Raw genomic sequence first — 26341 nt, 5'->3', positions numbered from 1 at the left:
TCCTGTTAAATATTATTTGAGATTAGTTCGATACATTTGCATCTAGTTTTCTGTTTCCTGTTAATTGTTCTTTGACGTTAGTTTCATGCAATATTATATATATTTTATAATATTTGTCATTATTTGTTTGCCGTTATTTTTTTTTTCATTTTCTATTATATATTTTGTGATGTTATTTTTTGTATAATTTAATTTTCCACATGTAATTTGTTTTGGTTTGGTATATAATTTATTTAAGCCCAACGTCCACTTTAACAAAATCAATAGTTATATAATTTATTTAAGTCAACGTCCGCTTTAATTGAATCTCGTTATTCCTCTAAAATTGGAAATTATAAAATTCAGAAATTTAATTGGAATATGTCGTAATTATTGTGGGCGGAATTGTAGTTTTTGAAATCCTTAACTATGACTAAATGTCTAAATCTCACAGTAGATGGCACATCAAATTGATCTGACTTTATTTGTTAGGCCCATATATATAGTGCATACAATACAATTTTATTTGTTTTGGGTGTACACCCGTATTGTTACTTATTTTATGATTAGTTTACTTTTTTTTTTTTTTCCCAGTCACATGTGTGGTTAACAAATGCATAAAGTAAATGTTCAAGCAACTCAATTTATTTTTTCTTTTGTTTTTTCATAGTTTCATTGTCATTTTCTATAAAAAAAACTTTGTTATGTTGAACTTCACCTGAGATTAGTGTGGAAACTATTCTTTGTCGCGTAAGGGTATTAGGAAAATTGTTTTTGGTTGAAACTATTGTTTTTACCAATTTAGTTTTTTGTATCTTTTTTTTTTTGACGTAATTAGCTATATTGTTTAGGAAAAGTTGGAAACTTTGTGAAACTTTAGATGGGATTGGTTATTTATTTATATCCTACTTTTTCGTAATTAGTAAATAGTAATATAGTCTAGAAAAAATTGGAGTCTAGGTGAGTGTTCCAAAAAATAGATTGGTGAGAGATATAGCTATAATATATATCTAAGGATTTGGAATTCCTTTTTTTTCCTAATTAGTATTAGAGTTTACAAAAAATTAGAGACTCTGTGAAGCCTTGAAAAATAGAGCCAATAGGATATAGCTATAATATATATCTAAGGATATTTTGGATAATATCTAATATATTGATGTTAAAACAACCGTTGGATCTCATCTGGTGTAGGTGTACTGTTCTACACAAGTCAAAACCTATTTCCCAAAACAAAAAATTCACTCACTTCGATAGCCACCACTCCTAATTTGATCAAACCCAACAACAACAATTTTCATCCATTCCAACATCATCCCCAAATCTCTACCAGGCACTAGTAAGTGATTTACTTGCTTCAACACCCACTCTCTATCTTGATCTTTAATTTTTCTTCAATTTCCATGAAGATCTTGAAAAGTCACGTACATGTTTCCGACATATTTCTGTTTGGGTTATATATAAACCAAGGATGAAATTTTCTACTGTTTTCTCCGTAATGAGTTGGTGATGAGTAGCTTCCATCACCATCGTTAATAAGAAAACATAGTTTACCTTACTTGAATTGGTGCAATTGCTTCTTCTTGGCTCAAGGAAAATGTTCTCTGTAACTTTTACTCGAGTGGAGTGGGTTTATGGAGTGGGCCTGTGGCAAAGCTGTAGTTGCCTTGGTAAAACATTTGGATTTCAACAAATTCGGTTTTAAACCGAACCGAACCGATTTTGCGGTTCAGTTAGAACTCGATTTTTTTGAAGTTGCGGTTCGATTTCGGTTTGGAAAGTTGAAAACTGACCAAGTTAGTTCGGTCCACAATTTTGGACTAAACCGACCCGAACCGAACCGTGGATAGCCCTAATCTAATGTAGGCCAGGATAGAGTCCTACACTCATCCTAATACGTGGTGGTTATCCTTATCTCTATGGTTTATCCTTATCTTGGTGGGTGTTTATCCATATCAGGTCTGACCCAGCCTTATTTCCAACATCTCCTACTCGCCCACAACGGCGAAGAAGGTTTCTAAGAGAAATATTTAAGTAGAATGCTTAGCCATTTGTGTGTCTCACACGGCAAATGGTTCATGTGACCCTAGCATACGTATCATGATATATGTGAAGTAGCAAGTCGTAATGAAAAACACGACACAGTGATCTACCATGAAAGTGATCTTAAAAAAGACGAATTCGGAAACCTAATATCCAGAGAGTGTGTGTATACCCCAAGATCTGTTTGTTTTATCACTTTGACAAATAGCACTCATCCCTATGAGTCCACACTATAAAGTCAAAAACGTATCACATGATTCACAATTATCATCAATTGTCCTGGCCAGGTAGAATCCCAGTGATTGTGTGATAAACCTTCAATTCTTTTACCCTTTGCATGTAAGTCATTGTCGTAAGAGTTCTACCAACTTCCCAATATGCATCCAGTCAGCCTTATAGTAAGAGCTTGTGGAGAGCAAACCAAAGTTATGAGTAGTCCTTTTATTTTCTTGACAAGGTCAAAAGTTCAAGGAGGGCACCATTCAATATGTTTTAAACAAAAAACCTATCAATTGAGCTCACATAGCAAGAATTTTTAGGGATATTTATTTTCTTGCTCTCAGGTGGTCAACTATACACATGTTGTGTGAAAACATGTCATGGCAAGAGTATCTAATTTGTTTACTCAACAATAGATATTTGTATGTCCACTCATACCATACAAGTGTTGTCATCCCTAATGACAATTCCAAGGATACTTTGCTCCCACTTGGCAACAACCGTTTGTAGGTTTAGACAGAATCTTCCCTATGAAGCCTCTTTCTTCTTATCCAATTATAAGAAGGGGCATAACTCGGCACTAGGTCCACCCTTCCCATAAGGTTTAGTGACTTGGATTGTCAAGCTAAAACTCCCACTATTTAAAATGGAAGTGACTGTTCATGTGAGTGAACCAGTCAACCCTACTAACATACATATGAGATGATTAACAGTATAATGAGAATGCAATCGATCTGGAAAGAATGCACATTTATTCATTAAACCATCAAAGTGTTCTTAGCATAATCACATCCTTTTTAACCCAAACATTTTTACATGTGCAAGGAAGAGTTCCTTTGGAATAGGTTTGGTCAATGGATCTGCAACCATTTGATCAGTGGATATATGTTGTAGAACCACTTTCTTCTTCAGTATCATTTGTCGTACGTAATGGTACTTTAACTCTATATGCTTGGTTATTCCATGGTACTTTGGATCTTTAGTATATGCAAGAGCAGCCATCTTTGTCGGTCCGGATATGGGACTGGTTCAAGAAATCTTGAGAACACTGACAAGTGTTTGATGAATCGTCTGAGCCACACAACTTCCTGTGTGGCAGAGCAAAGATCTGATATACTTTCGGCTTCCATAGTTGAAAATGCTATGGAAGTTTGCTTCTTGCTGCTCCAGGATATAACACCTCCATTCATTATGTAGGTATATCCTGAAGTTGACTTCCTCTCATCAAGGTCTCCAGCCCAGTCGGCATCGGAGTACCCAATCAGCTTAAGATCTTTCTCTTGGTAGACAAGCGAGTAGTCCACGGTGCCTTTGAGATACCTCATTATCTTCTTGACAACCTTCCAGTGTGTGACCCCAGGATTTGTTTGGAACCTTGACACTAACCCAACTACATAGCAGATGCCTGGCCTTGTACACAACATTGCATACATAAGGCTTCTGACTGCGCTTGAGTATGGTACATTTTTCATAGCCTGAGTTTCAGTAGGATTCTTGGGAGATATTTCAGAACTCAAAGACTCTCCTAGACTTACTGGGAGATCCATTTGCTTGTAATCAGTCATGTTAAATCTTTCCAAAACCTTCTTGATGTATGTCTCTTGAGACAAAGACAACAAGCATTTGGGTCGATCCTGAGTTATTTTAACTCCAAAGACATAACTAGCTTCACCCATGTCCTTCATTTCGAAGTTTAATGACAACCACTCCTTAGTGGAATTTATCAATGCCTTGTTGTTACCTGCTAACAAAATGTCATCCACATATAGAGATAGAATCACAAAACCATTTTTAGATGTCTTGACATATACGCAATGGTCCTCATTTACCATTTTGAATTTGTCTTGTAGCATAGCTTCATGGAATCTCAGATTCCACTGTCTAGAGGCCTGTTTTAAACCATATATGAATCTGTTCAGTTTACACACTTTGTGTTCTTGACCCTTGATTGAAAAACCAGTAGGTTGATCCATATAGATTTTCTCTTGCAATTCTCCATTGAGAAAAGCAGTTTTGACATCCATCTGGTAAAGCTCTAAACCTAAGTGGGCAACCATTGACAAAAGGAGACATATGGAGGCAAATCTCACTACTGGTGAGAAGGTGTCCTCATAGTCTATTCCTTCTTTTTGGGTGTAACCTTTTGCAACAAGCCTGGCTTTGAATTTGTCTATGTCCCCTTCCGCATTTTTCTTGATCTTGAGAACCCACCTGTTCCCAATAGATCTCCTGTTTGGAGGTAGATCAACTAAGTCCCATACTTTGTTTTTCTTCATCGACTCTAATTCTTCCTTCATAGCTTCCATCCACTTACTTGTATTGGACCCAGAAATAGCCTCCTTGAATGTTTTAGGTTCATCAGATATTTCTGTAAGTGCATTGGTCATATTTATCTCCCCTTCAATCTCAAACCGACGTTTAGGGATATGGCCTCTAACACTCTTACGAGGTTGGGATTGATCAATCAGTTGACCAATGCCATTGTCACTGGAATCAAGGTTGATGAAAGTTTCATCTTCGCCTTGTTCAACAGCAGTTATAAGGTTATCAACTTCGTAAAGTTGTAGATCCTTATCAACCTCACCCCTCATTTGGTATTGATCCTCTAAGAATCTGACGTTACGTGCTTCTATTTCTGTGACATGCCCTTGAGTATCCTCCCCTAGGAAGACATACCCCTTAGAAGTCTCACTGTATCTTATAAAGACACACTTCTTTCCAGGAGCATTCAACTTCCCAAATTCTTGATTTTGAGAAGTGACAAAGGCTGGACACCCCCATGGTCTACGGTAGTTCAAAACGGGTTGTCTACCAGTCCATAGTTCATAGGGTGTTTTGTCAACAGATTTTGAAGGAACTAGGTTAAGTATCTGCGCAGCCGTTAACAATGCATCACCCTAAAATGAGATGGGCAAGTTAGCCTGAGCCATCATAGACCTAACCATGTCCAGCAGGGTTATATTCCTTCTCTCAGAGACACCATTCTACTGAGGGGTATAAGGAATAGTTAGCTGTCTAGCTATACCCTTATTTTCACAGAGTTCCTTAAACTCATCAGAAAGATACTCATGTCCGCAGTCAGTTCTTAAGGCCTTTATTGTCCTATCAAGTTGATTCTCAACAAGGTTCTTGTACTTTTTAAAATAGTCCAAGGTGTCCGATTTGTGAGACATCAAGTACACGGTCCCATAACGTGTATAGTAATCTGTGAAGGTAATGAAATACAAAGCCCCATGCCTTGCTGTTACATTCATTGGTCCACAGATGTCTGAGTGAATAAGTTGTAAAGGATAAGTTGCCCTTTAGGCTTTCCCAAAAGGTTTCTTGGTGGCCTTTCCAAAGAAGACAACTTTCACAGGTTTCCATTTTAACAGAGGGTTAAGTTACCTAACAACCCCCCCTGCTAAGCGGTCTATCCCATCGTGTCCAATATGTCCTAGTCTAGCATGCCACAATTGGCAACCAACCATTTTAGACATAAAAACTTCAATTTGTGCTAAGTGTAATGTCATAAAAGAATCCATTAAATAAGCATGACCTATCAAACTATTATTCAAAGATATCTCAAGCGAGTTCTGGAAAAAAAATTAAACACATAGGATTCTTGAAGTAATTTCAAAACTGATAAAAGATTTCTCCTAATTGAGGGTACAAAGAGTACTTCTTCAATAAGGATGGATCTCCCACTCGCAAAATCCAACCTACAAGTGTCTGTGCCCAAAACATCAGCTACACTTTGGTTTCCCATGTGGACTCTTTTAGTTCCTTGTGGAAGTTTCCGGAAATCTTCAAACAGGGACCTATCCCGGTTTATGTAGTCTGTCGTTGTTGAATCTACAATCCAATATTGTGATGAATCAGACAGCATGACAGTACTTATCACATTGACATTACTTAAAGTAAAACTTACCTTAGGAGAAGGACATGTCCTAGCATAGTGTCCCATCTGATGACAACGGAAGTATTCAACACTAGTCATGTCTATCGACTTCCTAGGTTTCTTTTGCTGTGGGTCAGGCTTGGCCTTTTTCTTGCCTTCCCCTTTTCCACTTTTCTTGTTCCAAGGAGCCTTCCTCTTTTTGGAGTTGACAACATTTGCTTCAGTTTGAACAACAGGCTTTTCATTGAGAAGCCTTTGTTCCTCAATGCAAGCTCACATTTCCTTTGCACCTGTGCAAAGTTTGTGATACTGTCGTCATGCGTCAAGATAAGACAAAATTGTTCCCAAGTTTTAGGTAAAGACCTAATGACAGCTTGAATTTGTTGTTCATTTGACAGGACTTGTCCTGCTTGGGCAAACTGAGCAACCATGTTCCTCATCACCATGCAATGTTGTGTTATAGAGGTATGGGGCAGCTTGATAAATTTGTCAAAGCTCATTTGTAGCCTCCTTAGCTGTGTAGTAGTCGTACCCCCAAGGTCCGCCTTTACTGCTTCCCATAGCTCTTTAGCCGATCCAAGGCCATCATACAGCATCATGAAGTCATTCCTCATGGTGCCAAGTATGGCAATTCGGGCAACATTGTCTCTGCTTGTATACTCATTGTACTTCCCTAAGTGCAATAATATAAACAAATTGTGTTAATCCTTCCCGGGCGTAGGTTACGCTCACATGTCGGTTATTACGTCCAATGACCTTCCTATCTCGCGAGAATTAGCCTAACTTTCCTAGACCAAAGTTCAATTTTATCGTTTAACAAGTCCTTTTCAAGTAGCATGGTAAACGGGATTTTCTATCGGTGCCATTCTATCAAGTTTGAATTCCAAAATAAGATACTACTTAATAAGAATCATCTCTTAAAATAAATCTAAGTAATCCACATTTTTACATATGAGATGATCATGATAATCTACTAGCATGATTCTAGCCATTAAATAAAACCAATGCATTTGACTATCAATAACATAGAATATGCAAAAATCTACTACTTAAATTTTATTTACATGCAATAGTAAAACCCATATTTAAATAATTATCTTTGATGGTAAAAATAAACATCCTAATGTCAATTTTTAATCGTGACAAAATAAATGTGAAAAATCCTAAAATTTCTAGAGAAATAATCTCAGAAAATAAATTTCCATGTAAAAATTTCTAAGGAAAAAAAAAATTCCTAGAAAAAATTTCCACTAAAATTTTAATTAAAAATAGCCAAATTATTTCCCATAAATAATTTATTTTGCAAAAAAAAAAATAAAAATTTAAGCAATTTCTAATTAATTTTAAACAATCTAATTATTTAAAATTAATTAAAAGATTTTGAAAAAAACGCAGTTTTTCAAAAAAAATGTAGATCACAAGATCAAAACTACAAACAAAAACATGCAAACCATAGAAAACCCGCTCGATGCCAATGTAGGGTTTTTTTTTTTTTACCTCATGCATGATTTCTAATGATATATACAATTACGCTTATATCACATGCATAAAATAACACAAATGAAACAAGATCGTGACTTGGTCACGGCTTTTCAATTCAAGTTCCAAGCTTTGATCTACCGGAGAAGATGATGTTATTCGCATTTCAAGATCTTCTTCTTCTCAACTTAGCTAGAGTCAAGTTCCAACCACGAACGGAAGCAATATTTGTTCACTTAACCAAGAACTAAGAACCCACAATGGCTAGCAATGGAGGTTACCACCTATGGAATCTCCACGAAAAAACTAGCATCTATTTTAGAAAACGTTGGAGGCCACCATTAAAGGGAGAGAGAGCTGCTTGTTTTGGGATGATCAATATGTGAGGGGGGGGGTCTATTTATAGAACTCTCCTACCTCCTCAAAATTGGATAGGATAGAGTCCCATACTTATCCAAAATCAGCTAAGGATAGAGTCCTATACTCATCTAATGTAGGCTAGGATAGAGTCCTACACTCATCCTAATACCTGGTGGTTATCATTATCTCTGTGGTTTATCCTTATCTTGGTGGGCGTTTATCCATATCAGGTCTGACCCAGCCTTATTTCCAACAATGTTACTTTCTCATTTGTACAATATTAGGTTTGCTGTCCAAACTTTTATTTTCATGATGTGCTCTTCAAATTCTGCATGCCAATTCTATTGATTGCAACAGTACAAAGATGAGAGGAAAACTTTTGTAGTGGATAGTTGAATAAGATACCTTTCCATACTTCCCTGAAGGTGTAAACAGCCATCATGCTGAACACCATGCACTTTCATATGCACCAAAACTAGATTTGTCCCTTCACGCAGTGTAATAGATAATATAAAATAGGAGTCAACCAGTTCTGGCCACATCTAGACATCCTGATTTTTAATGCAAAATGTTCCAGACAATAAACGCATTCATACAATTCACTTCAACTGAGTCTTTTCATTCTGCAAAAGACGGCACTCTTTTCTCTGCTACAGGGAATAATCTTACAAAGAACGAAAGGTTAAACACATTATTCACTTCCAAACGAAGTTAAGTGAAATGTATGCTAAGATCTATCTCATTCTTGCCAGAGTAACATTTTAAGCACTTGTATGCTGCAACTTATAGCTATTTGTCAAAGAGAACAAACTATTAAATCAATTATCTGTGGGCTTCAGAGAATCAAGAGTTCTTAGGTCCAATGCTGCAATATGATAATATAATAAGTTCCAATGTAGTTGAGTTTTTTTCAGGGTCTAGTTTCTCTCTTTTGCCCTTTTTTCTATTTAGTTTAGACTCTTTTTAGCTGAATATTTTGCTGTTTTACTTAAACCTTGAAACCATGGCTTTTCATTATCATCAACGGGTAGATAAAAACGTGCTGGAATTAGTTCAACGAGGTTATCGAAGAATAGTGAGTGGTTTTGGATTAAGGTTTTAAGGTCAAGAATTGAGGAACTTTGCTTCTTTTTCTTCATTGTTGTAGGACAAAATTAGGATGGGTCTCAAAACCCTCGTTGTGAAATGGAAAGTTTACAGTGTTTAGGTTATACTGCGAAATATCACAATGTATCGTAATATCGAGATTTATGACTTTGAGGGTGATATTTCAGCATGCCACAATCTGTCTGTGCAGTTTAATAGGCGATTAATAGGCGCATAAGCACTATAACCTACTTGACCTATACGATTAGCAGAAAAAATCCCGATCTAAGTGGGATCGATTAATAGCCCGATTTATGCCAATTAATAGGACAATTTAGCACAAATAAGTGTTACAAAAGCAGCGATTAATAAGTCTAAGGTTTTATTGTTTTATGTTTTTCTCAAAACATGCAAAACATGGTTTGTATATATAAAGTTATAGAACAAAATACCTATGATATATAAAACCCAAATTAAACCAACTTTTCCATGATATAATTTTAGCGGAGTCATTGACGCCTTTGTGTTTTTCATATTTTATATGTTTTTTATTTGATTTATGTTGATCAATAGACTATTAGACTATGTAATGAGACTATGATTTCATTTTGGTGATTGTTGGATATATTTCTCATTTTCGTTTCACTTCAATATGCATTTAGCTAATAGTTATTTGTGGCATGTGTTATAGGTTACTTATGGGAATGGAAAATCTTATTCAGAATTATCACCCAATTAGTTTTCGATTAATCCCCGATATATTCCGATTACTAGGCCTAATCGCTATGCACTCCTTAACCGATTAGCTACCACTTAACGCTTAAACTGCACAGACCACAATATTTTTTGTAATATACTCTATACTCTATCGGCATTTTATTTCTTTTATCCAAAAAAAAAAATAGTTTGAAATGTAAGTGGATACGTATTTTTCTAGTGTATGAAAACTTAGAGCGAGTCCAATGGAGAGTTGCCAAAATGAGCTGCTAAAGGGCGCCACGTCAGCTAAATAGCAGGAGAGTCAAATTTGACAGGTGCTAAACAAAAAAATCGTTCCAATGGAGGATTGAAGTTGAGGTGCTAAAGGGATACGGACGGCATAGTTCGTTTCTGCCGTTCGTCCATTAGTTGCAAACTTACGTTGAATTTTTTTTTTGACAGACGACATAGTTTCTGCCGTCCGTTGAAATTTAACACACGGACGGCAGAAACTGTACCGTCCGTCTCCCGAAACTTATTATAACAGCTGCTAGCAAGGTCTTAACTTTGGCTGGGTTTTTGACTCCTTCCAAATTTAGGAGCTTTTTAGCAGCCCAACACATTTTGGTGGTTAGGTGCTATATTTGCCTTTAACAGCAATAGTCTGCAATCTCGTCTTCTCATGCTCTAACAAAGTAACAGTCCAACTCCATTACTCCAATAACATCTGATTTCATTATTTCAAATTTCAAAGTAAGTTTTCTTCTTACAGTTTATGTTATAACAATTTGCTTTGTTGATTGCTTGCTGAATGAATTTATTTTAAATTATTAACTAATATATTATTCATATTGATTTCTTTAATTAGGAGTTTGAATTATTGGTTAAGCATGGTCGTCAAGTCATCCAAAATAGATTCATTCTTCAAGAAATGTACCCCTCAAATTTTAGAGGCCACTTCGTCCTCTCTTATTTCTCCTGATGTGCCTACTCAAGAACACGCTCCTAAAATTTCGAGACTTGAGGGGGTGCCAAGTCATGAAACTACTCCTCAAATTCCAAGACTTGAGGTACCGGTTATATATGGTTATTGACGTCAAGTCTTGTAAAGGAAAATTCTTTTAAGTTGAAGTTAAAACCTGATGTTTTTTTGCCGGCCTTCATTTTGCATTTAGACATGGCTATTTATGATTCTCGATATGCTTATAATATATGTTGAATGTTTTTAAGTTACAAGCTTATTTTGCTTACTATTATCAATGTTTGTGAAAACTTATTTGAGTAATTTAGAATTATAGAATTAATGTATGTGATTTGTTATAAGTTTTTTTATTAACCCAAACTCCGCCCCCTTGTTATGTAGAATATTTGTAAGCTCGTAGCTTGTGTCTTAGATTTTAACATTATGGACAGATTCAACTGTCTTATGTAGAATTATTCAAAATTTTCAATTGAATGCTGAGGTTGGTTTGAAAATTATAGCTTCCTTCTTCCTCTGCCCTTTTCCCTTTCTTGCTTTCTTTTCTAATTAATTATTTTTGTGAAGAATGTTATAAAATGCGTATTATTTGCAAAGCCAGTGTGGCATCTGACAATTATGTAGTTTGTCATTGCAAGAGAATTCACAGCTTTCAAGTCTTCAAGAGCAAAGAACTGGAATGATAAATAATAATTACACTAAGAAGAGAAAACAAAAATTTTCAAAAGCAATAAAACTGAAAAACATTTTCTCTCATTGACCCTTCGAGAATGTTGTAGTTCAAAATCTCAAATCTTGAAGATAGTTAAATGACAGTGAATATATCAATGTGCCGACTATAAAGCCAAAAATATTGGAATACTGATTATACCAAAAGTTTTAAAGTATCGTCCAGATTTTTTGTCAAAATTCGACAGATATCGTCTTGTTTTAGTTGCTTTAGGAAAACATAATCACTTTAGGAGTCCTTATCCTACCTACATTAATATCGATTCTTCCGTATGCTCATAGTGAGCCACATCGAAGAAATTTTTTAAAAAGTTCCCACTTAAAAATAATTACTATGTTGTTTACCAAGTTAGCCTCATTATTAGTGTGTTTAGCAATTTATAAAAAAACTTTTTTTTTAGTCTTTGTACATGTTTAAGAAATGAAAAACCAAATACACACCCATTTGAATGAATGCGTGGGGTAATTAAGTAATTAAAAAAAAAAAAAAAAAAAAAAAAAAGAAAAAAAAAACCCAAGCCTTTTGGCCTCTCTCAAAACTTTCTTTTTCTCAAAACCCACCTTGATGGTGAGCGAAGGCCTCTATTCATCCAGATATTGAAAAGAAAGAGTCGAAAAAACCAAGAAATCCTGCTACAGATTTCAAGGTCTCCTCCATCTCCATTTTAGGTAATGTAATTTTGTTAGTTATAAAAGGTTATCACAAGGGACCAACCGCTGAAAGAGAGAGAGAGTGATTGGGTTCCTTCCTTTCTAATGGCGACTTGAGCTTCATGCATTCTAGAACCACCACCTTTCAGGCTGCTCAAGACAATTGGGGACCTAAGCAAAATTCGAATGGTCAATGAATACAATAAGTTTTTGGTTGGAAGGGCGAGAGAAACATTGGAGAAAAGCCGGAAACAAAGGCTCACATTTTAGAACTAACGCAATTTCTAGTTTCCAATATAAAACATTATTTAACCGTTAAAAGAGTGGGTTGAAAAGCAATAGTGGGCTGAAAACAATAGTAGGCAAAATTATATTGGGGCCCTTTGACTATGGGGCCCTAAGCAGCCGCATATTAGGTTATAGGGTTGAGCCGATACGACCCCTCTTGGGCCCTAAAACCAGTTTGTTCCTCAACTTTGAAGACTTTTTTTTTTTCCTTTTCTTTTAAAAATAGTTATTGTTGTTTCATTTCATTTGGTTCATGTGTTGGTCTTTAGATCTTTCAATGTGCTTCTTTATATTGTTAAAATAGAATTTCATTTCAAAGGATATATTTTGTGATGACGAATTGACGATATAGCCCCGCTTGAGTCTTGATTCATTTGTGTTGTGCTCCGCTATAGACTTTGAAAATGGGATTTGTTAAAATTTGTTAATCTTCTAGGGGTTTGTAATGGAAATTAGGTATACCAAAAGAAAGACTTATCTTGTTGAACATTATTATTAGGTTGTTGAAACTCTCTGATAATTTGCAGCTCAAACGGTACGATAACACACATAGTCATCTTAACTGATGAAGAAATGAAATAATGATTAGATTATGTGATGTTAAATGGTAAGAAACATTACTTTACCAAAAAACAAACGATGGTAAGAGACATTTGGGTGGAAAGGGATTAGAGTTTCCCAAGTTCAAGACCCACCGAAATAATAATTTTTAAGATTATGGGCAATTCATCATGATGATAGATCATAATTTCCTAATTTCATTTATTCTGTTTACTTTTGGTTCTTTGATGTGATGTGAAGGGTTTGTGCATAGTGGTTCCTCTGTGTGAAAATGACTTCTTTATAATTGCAGTTCATTTTTGGGTTCCAACTTTTAAATGGGGTATTAGCATAGCTAACATTGCTTTGACTTTGCAAAACCCCGGAGAAAACTATCATATCCTCGGCAAATAGGTATTCAGTTTTAAGATGTGAATTTACTCCATTATTCTCTGGTGGATGCATTGCATTCTCCTCGAAGAAATGCTCTACATTACTGATATAGCAAATATTTTATGTTACTCAGCTGTTACATGCATTGGAGTTATCTGGTCGCGTTATAGCACAGTTATTACACCAGTAAGTTGGTTTCTTTCATATTTGGCATGGGTTTATGAAGAAACTGAGTTCTATAATTGAATCCAAATAATTTCAGCCAAGTTTTTAGATATTTAGCTAAGTCGGTTTAGTATTTTGTCTGAATTTTGAATTAGGGATTCATTTCATATTATTTCAGCCATTTATTTGATGTTCTTATTTATTTTTCACATACCCTTTTTTATTTTTCTTCTCCCCTTTCTTTATATTATTTAATTTAGATTCATTGCACCAAGCTTAAGTGCTACTAAATATGAACAAACGAAAGGCACAGAAAGAGAGAGAGAGGTATATTAACCACTACCTGAAATGGGTGACTGAATATCCTCTTAAGAAAACACGGGTTTTGCTAACATCAACATTACTTATCATGCGACCGGTGCGTAAAAACAACGGTTGGGTTTGTCATTTCATTCGTATTTCAATGAAATTGCAAAAGTTTATCTATAAACAAAACTAATCTGCTCACATGATGTTTGTGAAAATGGATTTAGGTGAGAAAATTATGGAAATAAAATAAAATAGACTTTGATTATGGAGATATAAAATCCGTTTGAGCAAATCATATCTCCGTTAAAAGAGTTAGTCTCGATTTTTTATCCCTAATAACGACTCTTCATCTCTGAACGAGCGTTATTAGTGCGTGGAATTGATTAAGAACCCCGTCTCTGGGTGAACTTACTCGGTTCCTAATCGTTATAATTATCGAAACACCCTCCCTAACGGATATAATTCTCACTCGGGCAGAGTTTCTGCTCTGAGATCACAAAACTAAAGTATTATTCTAAAACTGAATTAAAAATATTTTAATTAAAAACTGGAAATTAAATTCTTCATTACACTAGGAAAGCAGTAAACTACTCTACTACCATTCCATCAGAAAACTAAAAATAGAACCTTCTATTTATAGTTTTTCTAACGGTCTAGATTCAATCCATCTAATCTAAATCTAACGGTTACAAATAAAATATAATATCCCAGGGAATATTCTAGAAATATTCTAGGAAATATTCTAGGAATATTATATAGAATAGTAATGGGCTTGGACTAAATAGTAACAGGCTTTGGCTTTATCTTCATATTCCAAACTATACGACTATTTTTTGGAAGCTAGATACCGTTACGTAGAGTTTTATGTGTTGATCATTTTAGCTAGTCAAATGCTTGAATCAGAGTTAGGAGACGGAAGATATTGCCATTTGAAGTTTTCTCCTGACTTTTGGGTTGATTTAAGTAAGTTTGACCAAAATCTCTTTTTTAGCTGGCTTAGGGACTCAAGTTTGGATTCTTCAACTTGTTTCATCGTTCTCTGAGTCCATGAGCTTTGCTGGCAGTTTGGAGCTTTAAATGAGCTGATACTGAAGATTTCAAGTCCAAGCTTTATTCGGCTGTATTTCATGCTAAAATGTAGGTTCTATGTGTATTTTATCGTTGTCTATTGAAACCTGTGAAAACATGAAAATACAATTAATTTACATTTATTAAACACATAATTGACCCAAATGTAATGTCTCTATGGGGTTTAAAACACAGTTTTGGGTACTTATCAACCACCCCAAACAGCACTTTGTTTGTCCTCAAGCAAAGAAGAGACACTAAAACAGATAAGTGGCAAAAAATGTGTAGTCCTAAGTTAATTCTCATTTCGCAGAGTGTGATTGCATTGACCATATGCAATAAGGCCTTAAACCACTAGGAATTTCCTAGTGGACGAGTTTTAGTCTCGTGAGAGTTTTCCAGAGGAGATACCCACAAACTTTACCTATACTATAATGACTCAGTAACAAAAGCTTGTTCCCTAAATTAGATATAAGATATCAATACATCTCACTAGCGGGGAACGCCGATTAATTCTTTTGAAACCTACGTTAATAAATGTACAATAATCAAAACATCTACATATAAATATGCATGTATTGAACTTTATAATGAAATGTACAAACATGGCCGTTTCTAGATCCTTCGGAGAGCGTCCTTAAGTAGGTTCTCACAGGTATGTGTCGAAACACAAATTCTCTCATACTTTTCACTCAAGTTTTGCTTACTCCAGTGTGCAGTGGGCACACGTTTCCTCACATTCTCAATGACGTCCAAGAAAGTCGAGGTCGATCAATCACGTCTACCACTTACTATCATACTAACCTATAGTAATTGAGTTAGAGGACTTTTATTATGTATTATGGGGCTTAGGAAGTGGTTTAGAAGGAATGGAAGGGATAACATAACATAGAGTTAGAGAAAATATGGTCTTCAAATAATTACTGGAGAAAACCTAGTGTTCTTTTCTTTCAAAACTATTCCATACTTCACTATTTTTGGCTTTTCTACTCCATTTGATTTTATTTTTGGAGTTTATTTATTTATTATTATTTTTTTTATTTCATGGAATTTACTTTTTCTTGGTTTTGACACAGCTAACTGGATTCATCAATCGGCGCCAACTGATAGAACGAATTTTCGTATTTGTATAGATTTTTCTTTTTTCGTTTATGCTTTTCATCATATTTCTCAAACTCATCAAATATGGATATGGGTAAGGAAATAATGGTTGAAAAATGAAATGACTAATATAGAGGCTCAACGGGGAAAACGTACTAGGGGAAATTTATTTATTTATTTTTTTGGGTTTGTATATTTTTTTATTTGGTTATATCGATCCAAAAAATGTCTAAATTCTAGCCTAGGATATGGTATAGTGATCAAGTAAGTGGACGTATGATTTCTTTCTACTCGGAATTGCTTCATCCTTGGGTCATTACTCAGATACACTTATGTTGAGGCTTTTTGGCTAGATTTTCATTAGATTTGGAAATTAAGTATTCTAGCCGTATGTAGGTCCCAGAAATTTACTGGTATGTATACTCATTGACACTCATTGCATGAATATTCATGAAAAGATATAAAAATTATTGCATACGTATTAACATAAATGTCTAAGAACCAATCCTAATTCTAATGTTAATGTGAGATTTCTAAACACTTTTCATCACATAAAAGGAAACAAGATCTTTATTACTAAATAAGAAACTATATATATAAGAAAGAAAAATAAATAACCTAAAAGTACTTAATTTTTGCAAAATGTTTCTTTCCCACCCCTAAACAGATGGATGCTTTGTCCTCAAAGTATCAAGAGAGATAAGAAAAGAAATTACGTGAGAAACGTGAGCAAACATTCGGTCGAAAAAATTACAGCATGCAACAAGAAAATTGAAAATTGCAAACAATAAAAAAATACACACACATATATATAGACATAATAATTTAGGTCGTTTATAGTCAAATTCCTAAGACTTTTATCAAGGATAAGGTCAGGTTTGTCTGTAAAACAGCGGTGCCATTGAGGGTGATTGTGGCCACTTGCTGAAGCCTACGAAGGTGATTGTATGGTTTTTCATGATCCAAACCATGATACACATGTAACAAACTAAAAACGTTGGGCGGAATTCGAAAATCACCTACAATATCCTCGAGTTTGATGTAGGAAGAAGGTCCTTCCTGTAATCGCAATCTTGCTCGAGAGGTCGACTTACTTGAAGAACGATGTGACCTAGCAGCCATTCGAGTGCCATCCTACCACCAAACTCTGAGGAAGATATACAACAAGCGAGTAAACCCTCAAAGCTTCCAACCTGGGGACCTTGTCTTGAAAAAACTAAAAGCGGGATGACTTCCGCACCAACATGGGAATGCCCTTACATAGTTGAACGAATCGTTGGCTGATAAGCACCCAAAACTGTACTATAAAATCCCATAGAGACATAACATTCTGGTTAATTTTGTGCTTAATAATCATGAAATAATCGCATTTTCGTGCTTTTGCAGGTTTGAGCAACTAACGTACAAATAATGATAAAGCCAGCATATAAACACGGAATAGGGAGTATATATAAGCTTTCCGATCAAGCTCATGTGAAGCCCAACAAATCCGGACTAAAGCCCAAAGACTCAAACAGTACATAATTCAGTTAGAAATGGGATTACGTGCACGGAAGCATCAAAATTTTGAAGCTCATATCTCTTGAACCAGGACTCCGAATGAGACAATTGAGTTGCCCAGACGATCAGTGCGATGAACTCTACACATAGGCGGGAAGTTGTAAAAATGCCAAAAGACCAGACTGCCACTAGACACTACACATTGACCCACTAGGCGGGCCCACAAGATTTGATGATTCATCATGAAAGTCAAGACAAAAGTGCAAATAATTGGTGCAAATTTGACACCTTGCATGAAATTAATGAAGTGGTTGGATTTAGGTGATGATTATGTAAAAAAGGAGAGGTGTCAAATGGGGGTTAGATTTGGATAAGAGGAAAGTAAATGAGGGGGAGTGTTTCAAGTGGAAAAAGAGAAAAAAACTCTCTTATGTAAAGGGGGCTGATTTTGGGAGTGGGCTAACATTTACTTCCTTGACTTTTATTTCTTTTAGATGCCTTGTCTTTACTTTTTGTTTTTTTTAGCTTTTGTTGTTTTTAAAGAAAAGCTTGCAACACTTTAATGGTGGACAACACTTCTAGTTCTAAATAAAAACTTCTATTTTTCTTAGGTAATTAGTATATTTTGTATTCATTTCTTATTTCTACCTCTTTTTACTTATTTATCTTGTAACTTTCATTTTAACACATGATCATGAGCTAGACTCTCCCTTTGTGGAGGGTTAATGATGCTCATGTGAGGAATAACCCTTTTAATTTAATTATAGTAGTTGTTTAGAACCATAAGCTAGACTCTACATCCTACCCCAAAATGGTAGTTGGTGTGGAGTTTAGTTAGGAACTCAGGTGATGACTTAAAGATAAGTCATTGTTTTAGTTTCTCATGCTGGCAACATAATCTTAGAGATGAGTTATGTTGTTAGGGATCAAAATATAATCTTATTTAAAATTTGTCTAGGAATTTTAAGGAAGATTAATATGCAATAACTAGAGTCAAGCAAGAAGGGTGTTTCAAAACATTAGTGGATTCCTCCACACTTTTATAAATCGATTTTCATTTTATTGTAGTTTGCATGTTAAGTAAACTTAAAAATCTAGAAGGAACCTAAGTAGTTTAGTATAACCAACTATGTTTGTCATAAAGTACAATAAAAACTTACTCGCTATGTTTCCTAACTTAGAGCATTAGAAATTTGTATGATGTCATAGAATTTAGATTGGTTCGAAACCCTTACTTAAACTATATGCATGAATACGTGAGTAAGGATTTGAAATCTACACCGAAACGAGTTATTCGTATCTTTAGACCGTAGAAGTGTAGAGATCAAATGACGCCGCTGCCATTCTAAAGACCCAAGGACCTGTGCTTGTAAACTGGAATTGCTCCAAGGGGAAGCCCCCCACTCTCATCCTTTTATTTATTTCTTTTTTTTGTTTTGTGTTTAATTTTTTTTTTTTTTTTCCAAATCTCTTTTGCTCTTGATTAAGCATAACGCTTTTGGTTGCACTTACAGGTTCCAAATGCTAGGAGCTGGATACTTGGCTACAACAAATACTAAGCTTACTATGAAAAATTTGGCATGCTGTGCACGTTTCTTTTCTTTAGCGAACTTATGGGACGCTAACAAGTTTCAAATTTTAATAGGCTATTGTATGATTCACATGTATGCAGTTATGTCGTAGCATGAATTATTATTTGCGTATTAGGTTAGAAATATGCATGAATCATGTAAATACGCCTGTGAATATCAATATACGACTAAGTGACTATGAATTGCATCTAAATGTATATGTACATGTCCATGGTACTGTTTTGCATGGTTATATATATATATATATAGTTGCATGTTTAGCATATATATAAATATAGATGGAATATAATTGTATGTTGACATATTTAACTTTTAAGTTATATATACATAGTAATTAGGGTGTGTTTTGGTATTTTGGCAATAACTTTGGCTACGGTTATCTGAATCACGCGTGTGAGCTCAATTTGGAAAGATCTTGATGGTGCGCACGCTGTCACCACTGAGCTACACTTGGTGAAGGTCATTTTCGAGGTCACAATCCACTATTTTTCCCTCCAAAATCATCATTTTAGAAAATTGTCTTGTTTAATAAGTCGATTTTCTCATGAAAAAGGAGAACATTCCAACAAGGGGTAAAATCTGAGTTGGATAAGTTATTTCTAAACCCTCCGGGGTGAAGCTACTCTCTATATGACAATCGCAATCTCAATGAATATTACAAGAGACAAACACCAGCAGCGGCGCCATTGATATATCTGTAAAACAGCGGTCGGATTTGTCATTTTGTTCGCATTTCAATGAAATTGCAAAAGCTTATCTATAAACAAAACTAATATGATCACGTGATGTTTGTGAAAATGGATTTAGATGAGAAAATTATGGAAATAAAATAAAATAGACTTTGATTATGGAGATAGAAAATCCGTTTGAGCGAACCATATCTCCGTTAAAAGAGTTAGTCTAGATTTTTTATCCCTAATAACGACTCTTCATCTCTGAACGAGCATTATTAGCGCGTGGAATCGATTTAGAACCCCATCTCTGGGTGAACTTACTCGGTTTCTAATCGTTATAATTATCGAAACACCCTCCCTAACGGATATAATCCTCACTTGGGTAGAGTTTCTGCTTTGAGATCACAGAACTAAAGTGTTATTCTAAAACTGAATTAAAAATATTTTAATTAAAAACTGAAAATTAAATTCTTCATTACACACTAAAAGCGAACTACTACTATCTCCTACCGATGGAATGCTAACCATTCCATCAGAAAACTAAAACTAGAACCTTCTATTTATAGTTTTTCTAACGGTCTAGATTCAATCCATCTAATCTAAATCTAACGGTTACAAATAAAATATAATATCCCAGGGAATATTCTAGGAAATATTCTAGGAATATTATCTAAAATAGTAATGGGCTTGAACTAAATAGTAACAGGCTTTGGCTTTATCTTCATATTCCAAACTATATGACCATTTTTTGCTAGATATCGTTACGTAGAGTTTTCTGCGCTGATCATTTTAGTTGGTCAAATGCTTGAATCAGACTTAGAAAACGAAAGATATCGCCATTTGAAGTTTTCTCCTGACTTTTGGGCTGATTTAGGTCAGTTTGACCAAAATATCTTTTTTAGCTGGCTTAGGGACTCAAGTTTGGATTCTTCAACTTGTTTCATCGTTCTCTGAGTCCATAAGCTTTGTTGGAAGTTTGGAGCTTTAAATGAGCTGATACTGAAGATTTCAAGTCTAAGCTTTATTCGGCTGTATTTCGTGCTAAAATGCAGGTTATGTGTGTATTTTATCGTTGTTTGTTGAAATCTGTGAAAACATGAAAATAAAATTAATTTACATTTATTAAACACATAATTGACCAAAATGTATTGTCTCTACAGGGTTGAAAACACAATTTTGGGTACTTATCACTGTTAATCCAGCTTGACCAAGTAGTAAGAGCCTTTGCGTACGCTTCCATAACTTTCAGTCTCGGGTAGACATGTTTACCTTCTTGGTAATAATTTTCTCTGTACAACCGAATCAAACAACGAACATTAGTATTCTTGAGGAAAACTTTTACAGTTTTATGATCTGCATCATTATAACATATGTAATTTTCAGATCCTTCGTCCTTTTAGGAGTGCAACATTGGGAAAGGGTGCTTTAGACATATTACGCACTTAACAAGTTTAGGAAAAAAAAGAGATAAAAATGTGCAACATGGGGAACCTACAGAATTAGAAGTCACTTCTAAACTATCAGAAATATGGAGCTCACCCTTTAGATGTTTTCTCATGAGTCTACCAATGGCATGTATTGAAGACTATAATCTCTCATATCATGATACATTGGTGCCGTCCGGTCCATCAAATCCAATCTAAGAGTCTCTGTTAATCACTTCTTATTTAGTTATTTGTGCACCGAAACACCAATTATATAATGAACGTCTCTTTTTCAATATGTTTTTTTTTTTTTCTATTTTTGATTAATCGACTATTTTGAGACACCTCATCTTATTGCTGTTTGAACTCAAATAAATAGATATAGTACTTGATTTCTCAAGGTGCATGTGGGGTGGTTGCTTGACATAGGCAAACATAGAAATTGAAATCAATCCCCTAATAGTGGGTGGGATTAGGTTATTTAATTTTTGTAGATAGCGCCCGTAAACCTAAATACGGTTGATGTTTATGACTGTCCGAACGGAATGACTCAGCTTTTCTTCCAACAAAAGATGTCATTATTAACTTTGTTACGTTGCTTGCATGTTTTTTATAATCATTTGGTGCCTTTTTTTTTCTTTTTCTTTTTTATCATTATTATGAGAAGGACAAAAACTGGGCTACTTCAGGTTTCTTTATAATCACTAACATAAGATCACGGGTACTTTGAATATTTGCTTAAGTAATCAGTGTAGCACTATCACTAACTTTTCCATGTATATTTTTATGGAAGACACAACATACTTTAAAATTCATCGAGCAAGGGTTGGAGATTGAATTGTGGCAGATATCCAGGTATGTCTATAGCTAAACTCAAATTTGAGAAGTGAATATCTTACAAACTTCTAAATTATTTCATAGATGAATAGATGTATTGATTGTTGTATACCCTTCTTTTCAAATTGCTTTGGCTATTTCACTATTAGCAGTTGCATTTAAGACTTCCAAGTGCTTATTGTTACATGATCATATTCTTTTCACTAAACCAAACTCTCTAACTTGCGTATCTAACATTGCACACATCTTTGGTTGGGTTCAAATAATTCTCTTCATATCAGGATTCCATCTTCAGCATGTAGCCAAGCGTTGTGGATTAGTGAAATTTTATTTTCATTGTAACCATGAGTATTGTATCTTACTCATATCAAAATTTATAAATATTTTGTTAGCTTTTATTCAATGAGTTATAGTGTTGATGCCTTCCACGGACGTAAGCTCCAACTACTAAATAGGTTTTCTTAAAGTAATTCACAACTCACCAACACGACCACAAGTTAACTAGACATACATTCAATACACACATTTTTCTCTTTAGAGTCTCTCCATTTTTTATTTTTTTAATGCAGTCAATTATTTTCCGTTGTATGCAGAAATTTATGTAGATTGCTTCACTATCTTAAGTTTTGTATTTATTATATGTTATAGGGATATAGATCATTTAATCATGAATGGTAAACTTAACTGATAGAACCACATTATGATGTTTACTAAATTATGTGCTTTTGCTATTGATACTATTTCAATAAGTTTAAATAAATGTCATGAAAATGTCTTGGGTTCTCTACAAAATATTTGTAAATGGTATGTGTTAAATATGTTGTTCAAGTCATTCAAATAATGTTTACCATTGGGTAATTGTTAAGCCTAAGGAGTAGCTTTGTCAAACAGTGGACGTACCTGACTGCCTTGTCGAAGTAAGGAAACAATATATATAAAAGATGAATTTCCCCACCACATGATACGGTAAAAACTATCACTGATGGTTGTTGTTGCATCTAATTGTGTAGGTATCAGTATTGGGATGAGAGATGTGTCGCACCACTATACCGCGACCTCCTAATTTACTCGTACTCTCGCTCTCTTTTAGATCGGCTGCACCAATTAGGTTGCCTACGTACCCTTCGGGATCAAGCCGCCGTGAAGTTCACCTCTCACTCCTCACCCCACTGCCTCCATTCTCATTCCCCTCCTCCCCTATCTCCTCTCCTCTTCCTTTTATATCCCTCTTGGGGTTACTCATCGGACATAGTTTGGTCCTGGGCCTATTTTCTGGGCCCAATGCACACTATGGTATGGGCCTTATCTCTTGGCCCAGTACTTATGTGATACATCCTTGAATATGGCTACTACAAGATGCATTGGAAAGTGCAGGGCGTAGGTAAAATTTTTGCAATCTTACTACTTCCATGACAGAGATATGGGCCATACGCTTGAGGTGACACATGTTATCAGTAAGGAGATATGGGCCATGTAATTTTGATTTTGTGAAATATTAGATGTCTTGCTTCATTTTGTAATTCCATTGCGTCAGATTTTATCTTGGTAGGTTTATAACATGATCCAACAGAATAAAATAGAAAATGTTACCACCTGTTCATCATACAAAAATGCATGGGCTTATGTATTAAGCACGTAAAAAGTGACTCTCTTCTAATGAAAAGATGCATTTGGCCCCACTTTCTGTTTGAAATTCTGAATAATTCGAAGTGTCAAACAACGATAAATTGTTATAGCGTGTTCATTATACAAATGTGTTTTTGCAGTAATTTCATCAACCAAAATACTTTAGCCTAAAAATTAACAGCCCAGACATACTAAGTTTTAAAATAGCAGGCCCGATATGGGTGGGTCGGGCTGCATGGTTAGTACTAGCTTGTATCGAATTGTCTCGAATTCAAGTGACGTGAACGTTAAGCGAACCTCCAGTATATAATGAGAATTCACCCAACTCAACACAACGCAGCAATACCAACTTTGATCATTGAGATTTCGTTACGTTCTTTCTGATTCTCTCTCTCAATAATATTCAAGAAGAATGGGTTTTCGTAGGAACAACACAAGTTCTTTCATGATGTTCTCATTGGTATTTCTTTCCCTAGTATCGCTAGGTTCGGGTAATGTTGATCAAGTTGCTCAAGTTAAAGGATGTCCCTTCCGTTCAATATACAGCTTTGGTGATTCTTCATCGCTTCTTGATTTTAAGGATGGTCGAAGCAGTTCATCTGATCAAGGGTTACAACAAGTTGTGGACTACTTAGGTACGTTGAGAAACGAAAATTCATGTTTCTTGCAGGTTTCTTTTTACGCCTAGAATCTTTCTTTTATTATTCTTGTTCCTTGTTATCATGACTATATAGTTCTTGTTTTTGTTCTTGGAACACTTTGCATGCAACTTCTTGCCTATATACTGAACGTCTAAACCACAATTTTCTGCGGACGTTTACTCTTTTCAATATATATGAATATATAATTATATATATATACCTATGCTATAATTGGATAGTTCAGTTAGTTGGATTAGACATAAGAAAACTTGATGAATTACACACCGATAATTCCTTTAGTGTTTTTACTCCAGTACTCATAAGGCCTACTTTTCGAGTTCCATGTCCAATTTCTAACAATTGGCAATCTTCGTTTGTTATACAGCTTATGCTTTTCATCTTCCCCTCGATCCATATGAGGAAGGCACTAAATTAGATTATGGAGTGAACTTTGCTGTACGGGGTGCTACTGCTCTGGACTCAACCTTTTCACGAAGAACAACATTACATTGTCGCCAGCCAACAATTCTCTTCACACACAAATTGATTGGTTCCAGACCCATCTTGATGCACTATGTTCATCACCTCCAGGTAAGCATATATGACCCAAAGATTAATTTCATCCTATTTTAGCCAACTATTTCCTCTTATTATGTCACACATTCATAGTATTGATCATTATTTTCTTTATGTTGCAGACTGTCGTCAGAAGTTAAAGAAGTCTATCTTCTTGGTGGGGCAGATTGGGGCCAATGATTATAATTATGCTTTCTTTCAAGGGAAAACCATGAACGAGGTTGTTGGTTATGTGCCTGAAGTCGTGCAGACTATTAAGGATGCTTTGAAGAGACTCATCCATATGGGGGCTGTTAACCTGATAGTCCCTGGAAGTTTGCCAATGGGATGCCTGCCTAGCTACCTTACAATGTTCCCCAGTGATGATAGAAGGAACTACGACAAGAATAAGTGCCGAGAAGGCTATAATAACTTTGCAAGGCTTCACAATAATCACCTTGAGCAGGCCTTAACCGAGCTCAGGTTTGAGCACCCTCGTGTTCACATTGTGTATGCTAGCTATTACGACGCATTCATTGCTCTCCTTCGCAACCGTGCTGTTCTAGGCTTCCAAAAGAGCTCCTTGAGGAAAGCTTGTTGCGGGAATGGAGGATCATACAATTTTGATTCATCAAGGATGTGCGGTGCTGAAGGCGTTCCAGTTTGCTCTGATCCAACCAAGCATGTTCACTGGGATGGGATTCGTTTAACCGAGGAGGCCTACAAACTCATGGTGGAAGGCTTCATCAGCGGCAACTTTGTAAGACCGAAACTAAGAATTCCAGAGAGATGGCATTGTGTTATGTAATAATCTAATGTAACCGGAAACATCAAATGAAACATTGAAGAACTACGTGTGCTTGATCCTATAAGTGGGGTTAGACTGTCCCTCCATGGTACGTAGGCAGCCCAGACGTTACTTGGGTCCAGCACAAAAAAAAAAAAAAAAAAAATCGTCATCAAGGGCACGTTGGGATTGCGGATGTTATAGCCTTGCTTTTATGTGTAGTATGTTACTGTTAGATTTCATGTGTAATTCTATATGTTCTGCATTCTTCTTTTGCCTTATTGAAATATTATTTTACTTGGCCAAAGGATCTAACGAGGGCCGGATTCCAAGATGTTTTAATTACTCATTACTCATTAGTGATGAATGTTGCTTTAGGTACTGCAAACCCAAAGGATTGTGGTAACTGACAAGTTTGAACAATTCCTTTAAGCTGAAACTGTGGGACAATCAATGAGCAGTAAGATCCCTGTGTGTAACCACTGGTCGAGCAAGGTTCAGCTGGTTCGGAGTGGTCTAAAAAGTATGCACGTCATCTTTTTCATACATTTTAGACAGTACTCACAGTCAGCTGATCTGTATTCAATCTTGTTAACCATATAGGTGTTAAATGAGGGCATTACTTGCTTCAAGAGCACGTAAGAAGAAGGGTAATCTCATACTCTCTAGTTGTTAAAAGGAGGGCATTACACTTGCCTCAAAATCACATGAGGAAATCTCATAATGTTGGAGATGTATAT

At 35.4% G+C, this 26341-nt stretch overlaps 1 protein-coding gene and 1 pseudogene across 1 annotated transcript; both read left to right on the top strand.

The window, feature by feature from the left end:
- Positions 1-23967: 23967 nt before the first annotated feature.
- LOC147491478 (acetylajmalan esterase-like) lies at positions 23968-25739 on the top strand. Its single transcript, XM_086566896.1, has 3 exons — positions 23968-24253; positions 24645-24850; positions 24958-25739. The coding sequence occupies exons 1-3, from the start codon at positions 24031-24033 to the stop codon at positions 24973-24975; spliced, it is 447 nt and encodes a 148-aa protein (XP_086423022.1). The 5' UTR covers positions 23968-24030; the 3' UTR covers positions 24976-25739.
- LOC147491479 (GDSL esterase/lipase At5g03980 pseudogene) lies at positions 25047-25622 on the top strand (annotated as a pseudogene).
- Positions 25740-26341: the final 602 nt, after the last annotated feature.

Source organism: Coptis chinensis, chromosome 6 (assembly GCF_015680905.1).
Source record: "Coptis chinensis isolate HL-2020 chromosome 6, ASM1568090v1, whole genome shotgun sequence".
Lineage (NCBI taxonomy): Eukaryota > Viridiplantae > Streptophyta > Magnoliopsida > Ranunculales > Ranunculaceae > Coptis > Coptis chinensis.
The sequence above is the reverse complement of the archived record's forward strand: the minus strand, read 5'-3'. Positions and strand labels throughout refer to the sequence as shown.